General features: G+C 31.7%; 1 protein-coding gene across 1 annotated transcript; it reads right to left on the bottom strand.

The window, feature by feature from the left end:
* Positions 1-1,715: 1,715 nt before the first annotated feature.
* On the bottom strand, positions 1,716-8,390 carry LOC101490106 (ribulose-phosphate 3-epimerase, cytoplasmic isoform-like). Its single transcript, XM_073370918.1, has 6 exons — positions 7,795-8,390; positions 3,775-6,659; positions 3,562-3,668; positions 2,378-2,475; positions 2,084-2,176; positions 1,716-1,757 (listed from the first exon to the last, which is right to left on the bottom strand). Exons 2-6 carry the CDS (start codon positions 3,813-3,815, stop codon positions 1,716-1,718), a joined length of 381 nt encoding a protein of 126 aa, XP_073227019.1. The 5' UTR covers positions 3,816-6,659; positions 7,795-8,390.
* Between the last annotated feature and the right edge of the window lie 2,551 nt (positions 8,391-10,941).

The raw sequence follows: 10,941 nt of genomic DNA, 5'->3' as shown, positions 1-10,941 counted from the left end.
GAAATTACTCAAGTGTAGGTTTAAGGTGTTAGTGTATACTTAAAATAAAGGAGTAAGTTAGAGAGAATCACACATAAATTACTTTATGAGATTTTCCATTAGGTTGTTGATCAAAACATTCTCGGCACTTTAGATCACAACTAGAACTAATACAACCAACATTACCACAACCTAAACAGGCTTACAACATGTATTATCAAAGCCTCAACAAGCTCACAATCTTAGTCTAAATAGATTATACACAATCTCACTCTCAACGCTCATAAAAAAAAAAAAAAAAGACTTTAAGAGATTTTACAATATGCGATGTAGTGCTTGGATTCTTTGCTTGTGAAAACTCAAAAATAAATTTTAGAAGCAAAGAAACTATATCAACACACTCAAAATGTATGAGCCACGAATTTGGAGTGAAGAGCTGAAATGTGTATGATAAAAGAAGAGTTTTGATAACTTGTTTGGAAAAACAAGTGAATGATGTTTCTTGGATAAACCTATTGTTCTTCAAGTGCAACAACCACTCCTATTTATAAATGCATAGATCTTCATATTGTTGTAGAAAATAGAGCTACCGGGAACATCAAAATTAAGTGATTAAGTAAGCGATGAATCACCAAAGGAACATATCGAAATTGAATATAAGAATGAGATCAAATGATGATTATGTAGAGAATTGAAAACCTGAGGAAAATTGTGACTCTGAGCCCAAACGCTACCGTCTTGACCGAGGATAACAGCAAAAGTGAGGTGGTTACCTTCGATGTCACATAGAAGATGATCATCGACGTCACTTGCCACGACATGAAGAGATTTTCTCGAGAAAATTGAAGAGATTTTCTGGAGAGCGTTTGGGTGCAAAGAAAATGAGTTTGAGTAATGAGTTGATTTCGCTTGAAATCATAGAACTACCTATTCTATAAATTAATATAAATGAGAATAAGTGACACTTTGTCTGTAGCTAAAAGTAACTATAGTGATAAATAAAGAAATATCACTAAAAGTTAAGTGTCACAATTGATCTCTTTTTTTGTAGTGTTGAAATTAAATAGATTTCTTTAATTAACTAATATGTACTTATTTAAAATATGAATATTTACTATTTATGTTGTATTTGGAAATGATATATGATGGGGTTGAGTCGTTTTTTTAGTTAGACCGTTAAGAGGTTCATCCCTCAATTGCGTATAAATAAATATTCTACCATCCCATTATGACAAGATACACACTTGTAAATGTACATTGAAAAAAAGGCAGCAACTCTCACATCCTTATTGTTCATCGTTCGTGTAAGGTTATGAATCCTACTATCATGATAAGTACGATTTAATATTGATTATTATATGTCATATATTTGTATATGTGATTTAGGTTTATTGTGAATATCCAACATATATTTCTCTTTGGATGATAAGTGTTATGACCGTAATTGAAATCCTAGTATTAAAATTCATACAATTTTAGTAATTAATTATTGTCAATCAAGTGAGAGATTGTTAGATTAATTTTTTAATTAATCAATCATAGATTGAGAATAACCAATTATTAAAAATTATTATTAAATATAAATTATGGTCTACTATTATAAAACATTAATTAGTTGATGAATATGTGTTATGTTATTATTTATGAATAGACTTTGATGGATTGAATAATTTAGTTAAGCTCAACGAGAGGTCTCTGCCCTCGACCGTCTAGCTATTTAATTGTTATCCTATTATTTATGAAAATAGTTTTGGATACTTCTTCCTCAGTATCCGTACCTGGTTTGAAAAAGAGGGGGAAATTAACCAAAATATAAGTAAAGATATCATACACAAGTTCTCTGCTAGAATTGTCAAATAGCAGCAATACAAAGCTATTGCATAGCGGAATTTTAATAAAATGTTATTATATAGAGCTATAGCATAGCCAAATTTTAATAAAATTTTAGTAGAAAGTGTCATCAAATAGTGGTTATAGATTTATAGCAGCTATAGCAGTGTAGTGTGCTGGAATTTGAACAAACCGCTATTTTTCACGATTTGCGATCTACAACATTGTTGTCAGCCAAAAGATATAAAAATTAAGAATAAGCAATTAATAATACCTTGTCCATCGTCTCTGGCATAAACTTTTGTCCTCCGAATCCAGGTTCTACAGTCATCACAAGAACCATTTCCACAGGAGTTTCAGCTTCAACCTGTGAAAAAAACTAAACTAAGATTATAACAACACACACAAAGAAAGACCCTCTTAAGACTAAGATCTATGAGTGAAATACTGTTCTCAAGTTCACGAAGAAAATACTCAAGATACTTAGTCACATAAGATTAATGATGATAACATGACCCAGCTATGTTGATATGACCAAATGATTACGAGAGAAGTTAAAAATGCATACCAGCGGATAAACCTCTTCTACAGATGTCCCAGGTTTTATCGCTACGCCAGGCCTCATGCCGTGTGACTTAATGTTTTCAATAAGTTCTTTCCAGTTGTCTGCCGACAAAAACCACTTCTAAGAAAGCAGGACAAGAAATAATATATAAAAGGTGGGCAGAAGAAAACAGCATATGAGAAGACGGACAAGAGGAAGAAAGTATCGAGCATGGTTATGAGTATCTTACGATACATGTGAGTCGTATGTCGAATACAAATCTTTAGCATGAATCTATTTGGAGAAGAATCCCATCATAAACCCCAATAATAAAGATGATCCTGATTCATTCTAATGAACCGATGCCAAAATTTAGTGTAGTCAGCCACTTTTTTTTGCCAACTTCATATAGTCAGACATTTTTCTTGTCATTTCATTGCTGACTTGAATTTTTAATTATTGAGGCACGTCAAGGTTGTTAGGGGCACGCGACAAAAGGAAATACATAATTAATTAACTTGCTTTCTTGTCATTTCATTGCTAACTTGAATCTTTAACTTGCTTTCCTTTTTGGTTTTATATAATTAATAATAATTGCTATTGTGATTTAAAAAAGGAAATATACTATGCTATAAATTACAACGAAAGGAAATATATAATGCTATATTATTCTTTAGTCAATAATATAAAATGATTTTATTTGTAAAAAAAGTATAAAATGATTTGTTTATTTTTTAAAAAACAAAAAATATTTGTTTATTGCTTTTAGATGCTGGAAGCATGGGATTTTTGTATAGATGGTGGTGAAATTTTTAGTTTGATGTCTTTTTAAATCTCTTTTAGTTTTATTTTATGTTTAAATTAATAAATTTTTAAATTAAGGTTATGTTTTTTAATTATGCTATAATTTTGTTTCTTTTGTGGGATCTTAAGATCCATGTTACAATCCCAGAATTTACGATTTTGCTATACCCCAACGATCTTAGGTGGGATCTTGAGTTTGACAACCATGAGGCACGTATATGATATATAATAAGCTTATAATTTTGTTATTTCACTTGCTTTTACTGAAATTAAAAATACCCTATTTTCATTAGTCAAGTATCTTACTATTAGATTAATAATAAAATTCAATTCACGATTCGAAAAAATGGTTCTCTGATTCACTATTTGAATCTTGATTTGAAAACCACGGTATCAATACCAACCTTTTGATGTCTCTATATGAAATGTAAAACCAGAAGCACCAGCTTTTCCGAAAGGTTCAACATAATCAAGAGGATTTGTAACCATCAGATGACAGTCCAAATACGCCCTGCAAAGGTTAATCACTATTGACTCAAATTCACCATATATCATGCCAATAGGAACAAAAAATATTATGCACAAAAGCATTTAAATCAGTGAAGGAAGATTGTTACTTTGTGTGCTTTCTCAAACTTTCAATGACTGGAGCGCCCATAGTTAAATTACCGACAAAGTGCCTGCACAAAAATAGATGAAAAATGGGGAAGGAAAGGAAACTTTTTCAACAATTTAATCGTCAACACAAGCAATGAAATAGAGTGTGGTAATGTTCAATAATAAGCACCACAAAGTGGCTCCAGATCATCCATAGCAACCAACTCATGTTCATGAACAAAATTTCCTTTCCATCATTATGAAATTAAATGAATACTGAGCAAAACTAGCACCTACACAAAAGCTTTACTTTTTGATTTGATGCTTCAAAACATTGCAAACAGAAGCTTGAAAGGTAAATAGAGTCACTGGAGTTTTTTTTTTTATTTCCATCAATTAGAAGATCATTCAGCATGATATGTATTCCCTCTGGACTCAATTATAAGCAAAAAAAATGCTTAAACTTGTTGGACTTAAATATAAGCAAAAGTCAACTAATCTACAAATATTGAATACTATTATTTCAAAAATACCCTTAAACTAATCTAATAATGTTGTGACGAGATAATCATAATAATTAGGCGTAGGTTAGTAAATGTATTCATTTTTGCGTGAAATCATGAAAACTAAACGCATTTAACTATCATCGTTATTAAGTGTTGAAATAGTTATTTTTTTATAATTGAGTCCTTAGTCCAGAGTAGTACTTAGTTTAATGTCCAAACTGCAGTCCTATTCCATATCGCTTTCATAATAAAGATATCTTGCCTAATTTCAATACAGTGCAAGATAATGATCTGTTTCAAAACAGATGTGAATTGAATGCCAGGTTGCAAACAATAATTCAATCAGAAATCTGCCACAGTTAAATAAACTAGAGATTGAGGATAAAGAGTGAAGGCCTCTGCCACAAGCTCACATTACAAATGCTAAAAACAATACTATGTTAGAGGCATGTATGCAATAGAGGGATGAATGTGGTATCAATCAAAACACATAACTAGGCAAACAAAATACAATTCATAATTTATAAAAAAAGAAAAAGAGATAAGGAGAAAACATTCAGTCGGAGCCTGAAGAGTGCAAGTCATCTTATTGAAGATAAAATCAAAATTTACTATGATGGTTTATAAATATATGATTTAGTATGACAGTGCATATGATAGAACTCAGAATTTTAATGGAAGAAAATGGTATATTATTTCTTAAAATTACAATGACAAGATCAGGAGAAGATGCAAAAAGAAAAACTAAACCAGAGATTTAACTTCTAAGAACTCCTAAACCAGAGCAAAATTGCTCCTAACCAGAGAGTTATTAACTAGCTTTTATTCCCTCCATTCATCCTTCTTGAAACTGAATGCCTTTCCCACTTCCCCTTCCTTCATTCCTTTAATGGATAATCAATAGAATAAGAGACATTATTAACTAGCTTTTATTTCCTCCATTCATCCTTCTAGAAACTAAATGTGTGTGAGGTGTGTGACTTGGGTGAGTGGGGCCCACTCTTCGGGCCCTGATTCCTCTTAATTTGCAGTGTTCTATCAGCATATCAACCAAAGCTGTGAAAATAAAAACTCACGGTAGCCGAAAATGATAACAGCAAAATATCATAACGCATCACTGCTTAAAAATGAATACTGTATCATAACCTGCACTAAGAACTTGATCATGTTATTTCTTGTTATTGAACGACTGGCAATTGACCATCTATTTATGCAGATAAAACATCCCAAATGACAACACATTTAGAACACCGTATTCATTATAGCAGTAGGGAATGTGAATTCTTGTTCAATGGTGAATGATCTCATTTTCCCATTTGATGTATACTATTCACCTTAATCCAAAGCTACTAGGACAAAAAATTCCCACTAGGAAGGATTGGTTATAGGATGGATGGATGGATGGATCAAGTAAAAGTATAATATTTGTCATAGATCATATCTAATGACAGTTAAATCTAAATAGCTACTCATAAATTTAGCTTATAGTTTTCCTTAATCTCTCTCAACCTCAAAGTATTGGATTACCCTCTATATGATGTACCCTCCCTTATTGAAGCTTTTCTAGATTTTCCCCACACATGCTCAAACCATCTAACAAGACTCCACCATGTTTTCCACATTGGATGGTACGCAACTTTATCCCTAATGTTTTCACTTCTACACCTATGTTGTCTCATGTATCATCCACTTAGGTTCATAATGTTATAATCTCATGAAAGAACTTTACGTGTTATCTCAAAGTTACAAAAGAACTAAATTGTGGCTAACTCAAACTGGCTGTACAAATATAGAAACAAATTGACACAAGGGAGTGCAAGAAACTTCCCCAAAATTATTTTTCTCCAGGTGAGAGACACTTCATTTTTCTCAACTTTTAATAGCTCAAAGTTCAAATCACAATGTGTTGGATAGTAAACCTTTATCTTCTTTCGCTCATCAGAATAGAACAACAATGTAACAGGTAGCAATAGCTATATGGGCAAACTAGGCAGACAAAAGAAATATGATCAATTATCAATCTATGTAGCACGCACACTTCAGATCGAATGTGTGTCCAATACTCGACAAGTGTCAATCTGACACCAACATGACACTGGCACATATGATTACATTCAATCATATCTATTTTCTCAAATAATTATCAATGTATATGTGTCAATATCAATATTGTGTCCGGTGTTTATGTCTAAGTCAGTGCTTCATAGATTATCATTGCAGGATCCCAACCAACAAGGTGAAGTCAAAGTTAAAACATTAACTAACAGGACAAATCACAAAAAAGACAAAGGAAAAAACAGAAATTAAAGCTTAAAACCAAGTCAATTTGAGTCGCAATCTCACGATTCAGAATAAAGATAACTGCATTAGCAGACCAAGACAGTAACACCTTACCCATCCTGCAAAGCAAGCATAATGAGAAACGTCAGTAACCCATCTTCCTAATGAAACAAAATATATATTCCATAAGAAAAATTATAATTCATAATAGTAAGTAGTAACAAATAACACCCCCTTGACTTTTTAAATGATTATCACAGTTTACACATGTGGTTAGGTTCACGCAGTTCAATGAGCGGTTAATACAAATATCAAGATTGGATTACTCATTAACCATGAACTGAACATTTTTAACCACAAATTTAAACATTATTAACCACAATCTTAAGTGTTCAACCTAGATGTAAATTTTAACACTTGAAAATCAAGATTAATCACATTTAAATTTGTGGTCAAGAAAATTCCATTGGTAGTTGATGAGTTACAACACCTAATATAACTTTTAACCAAATCTAACACTTAATTGACCACATGTGTGACCTACGTTAACAGTTTAAATAGTTGTCAAATTTTGTACTCCCAGATTGATGTTAAAATAACATTTATGATGAATTTATTAAGGACCAATTACACAGTCATTAAACAAAAACAGAATTGAGACTATTTTTCTGTTTAGATATTATGAATGTCTATGTGGAAATAAAGGTCATTAAATTAAATCATAGAAGTAGAAAGTAAATGGTATGCAAAAGTTTAGAATTGTTAGAAAGAAAAAGGCAAGTGTACATTTGCCAATTACAAACCACTAGTTTATAGAGGACAGCTTATAGCGTGTGAACTCATATGCCCAAAATAGAGCTTCTTGGTAACCATTTTTTGTTCGGAACCTACAACTGTTTCAATAGAGTTTGAGCTTATAACATATCACATCTTTTCTCATTTTCACCTTCATCATCTTAATTGAAAAAATGTATATATTAATTAAAATTATCTTTTTATAGCATTTTAAAATTATCGTTGAACTCAATGGCTAATTTTATCAAAACACTTCAAATTCAATATTCAAGTTTATCCCCTATCAGCTAGCATATCTGCTATAAGTTCATCCAAAATCGGTTATCTACAAATTTTAACCGAATAGAGCATAAGTTTGAAGCAAGCAATAAAAGAAAACATGTTATGGTGAATGAAAAGTTAAATAAATAAATAAATTAATTAATTAATAAAAGGAGATAGGGAAAGCGAAGGGCGTACCATGATGTCCATGTGAAGCCAATCAGCGCCATAGTTGAGCATACGATGAGCTTCGGAAGCCAAATTGGCCAAATCCGATGAAAGCATCGAAGGAGCGATTTTGGGTGTCACTCCCATAATTCTCTTTGGCGTTGGTTTGTGAATGGCGAAGCAAAACGCAGAACAAGAACCAAAACAAGATTGTTAAGCACGGTTTTGATACTGGTAGGTTGCAATGTTGCTTTGACCTTAGTTCCTTCAAGGTCACAATGTTTGGTGGCTGCGTTGGACTAATATTCTGGTAGAAGATTATGTAAGGAAAGACAGGGTAATGTTCCCTGTTTTTGTACAGTTTGATACATCAAACCATCCAAAATATGCCACGTGGAACTCTTATCTTCTCTATAAAGAAAATAAAAATAAAGTTTTGTAGAGAACCATGCCGCCTCCGAGCCTACAACACTTTATGCCGATGCTCTCCGTCACATCGCCGTTCCGACCGCCATAGAGATTGGGAGTATGTTTCCATTTAGTGTTAACCTTTCTCTATGGGTGAAGCCACACCGCCGTGCTCGTTTACCATAAACACTTTTCTGTCAATCTTTTTTTTTCTTCATAGATTTGGAATATTTAATGGTGCAACTCTTGAAGGGAGAATTTATTTAATATACCTCTATAATTTGAATCCAATACATTGTAATTGTGTTTTTTAGATTATATCCCGACAAAAACAAAAGAAATTAATAGGTGAATTTTACTATAAATCTGCTTTGAAAATGATCTGTTATGAAGTAATTTCAAAGACGAATAATAATATTTTTGAGATTAAAGTTATAGTTCATGATCATTTATCTTTATAGATAAGTTGATCTTTATAGATTATTTGGCAATATGTATCATGTCAATTCAATACAAATTTTTTATCAGATATGTATTATTTAAATTATTATTTCAGTCATGAAAATAAAAATAATCATATTTTTTTAAGAAATGATGCATATAGTTAGTGGCGGAGTTTGACTAAAAAGTTTGAAGTGGCTGAAATAAAATCATAATATGTATAAATCAAATATGCAAATAATATTATATAGCAAAAAATAAAGTTGTATTAAACACAAAGTGAAATATCAAATAATTTAACTACATAACTTAAAAATATCTTAAAGTAATGTTCTACGCTCTTTAATTAACTTGAAATCATCAATAATAGAAGAGAAATCATCAAGCTACAAATAGAAGAGAAATGTGATCCACAATGAGTATCCTCAACTCGTTACAAAGTATCAATTTGATTTCCACCTTTACTAGTTACAATCTCATCAATTTCTAGCAAATGTGCAATTTCTTCTAATTGAGCAGCTTGTAACTCATCATGACGGTTAGTAGAAGAACAAACAACATTAACAACAAAAGTTAGTTTCTCAAAAAATTTATGAATTGGAACAACTTCTTTTGATGCAGTAACCAAAGCAAGTTACAATCGATGAGCAAAACAATGGACATAGTATGCATAAGGACAAGATTTCATAAATAGTGCTTGTAAACCGTTCTATTTTCCTCTCATATTACTAGAACCATCATACCCTTGACCACGTCTGTTAGAAACATCAAGATTATGTTGAGAAAGTATATCACATACTTCTTCTTTCAGAGTTAAAGTTGTAGTGTCTTTAACATGTTCCACAAAAAAAAAATTGCTCTTATATTAAACCAATGTTGTCAACAAATCTTAACATAAGAGACATTTGTTCCTTTTTTGATTCATCGCAAGCTTCATCTACAACGATGCAAAATTTGGAATTACCAATTTCTTCACAAATATGTTTTCTCACACTACTAAAAAGAATATGAAAGAGTTCTTTTGAATTTGATGTGAAGTATACTTGAAATTAGATGGAGCATTTTCCAACACAACTTTTGCAACTTCATCATTGTAAGTTGCCAGGAGTTTTATCAATTGAAGAAAATTGCCTTGATTTCTTGACCTGTTGGTTTCATCATGTCCCCTAAAAGCACTAGCTTGAAGTGTTAACCAATGAACAATGTCAATTGATGTCTCGAGACATATTCGATTCTTTAAAATTTGTTCCAAGCTTTGCACTTGAATACTATTCCTAATATGTTCAACTTGATTCAACAAGTCTAGACAAGCTTTCATTGCATTGTTGTGTGGTGAGCAAGGATCCATCCCTATGTGTTTGAGAAAGGCACAATATTTTCTATTTTTAATTTTCTTTCAATTTCTAATACCTGTACAATGAAGACATATGATATGGGACATCCACTTGGTCTTTTGCTAAACAAATAACATGGTAAGCAATATGCAACATCTTTAGAAGGTGAATATTCTAGCCATGAAGAAAAGATGTTAAACCAAGCATATTGAAACCGTCTTGGATGAACCTCGTTGCCAGATAAAGGATATTCTTCTAAATTAATTTGATAAGGACCAAATTTTAGATAAGCTATTTGTATTGCATCCAATTGATTTGGTGGATAATGCCAAATTTGAGGGCGCTTTTTGGGGTCACGTTCTAAACATTTCTTAAAGTCATCTTCAAAAACTCTATGAACCTTGGAAAGATAATTTTCATTTTCTTCAATTCTTGGATTCTCAGAGATAGTTTCAGATGTAGAAGTTATAATTTCTTCATCTCTTTCACTCTCACAAATTTTCCTCTTGAAAAAACAATCAACTTTTTTACTTCTCTTCATTCTCGCAAATTTCTCTAATATAAATAAAAAAATTAAATAAATCAACAAATAGAACCACTTGAACTGCAATATGCAACAAAAAAAAAAAACACCTTATATATAACAAAAAATCAAACACCTTATATGCAACAAAAAAGCAAACACTTTATATGCAACAAAAAATCAAACACCTTATATGCAACAAAATATCAAACACGTTATATGCAACAAAAAATCAAACACCTTATATGCAACAAAATATCAAACACCTTATATGCAACAAAATATCAAACACCTTATATGTAACAAAGTGAGCAGTCCAGGCGTCCATCACACATCATAAATTTAGAACAAAACAATATTAGTCACTGAAAGCCGAACCTTTTGACGAATGGCCAAGGCGAGGCGACGAGACACATGTGAATGTGCTAGGCAATCAGGCGACACAGGCGAGGCGAGCGCGAGGAGTGAGCA

Source organism: Cicer arietinum, chromosome 1, assembly GCF_000331145.2.
Source record: "Cicer arietinum cultivar CDC Frontier isolate Library 1 chromosome 1, Cicar.CDCFrontier_v2.0, whole genome shotgun sequence".
Taxonomy (NCBI): Eukaryota; Viridiplantae; Streptophyta; class Magnoliopsida; order Fabales; family Fabaceae; genus Cicer; species Cicer arietinum.
This window is presented reverse-complemented; position numbering and strand designations above follow the sequence as displayed.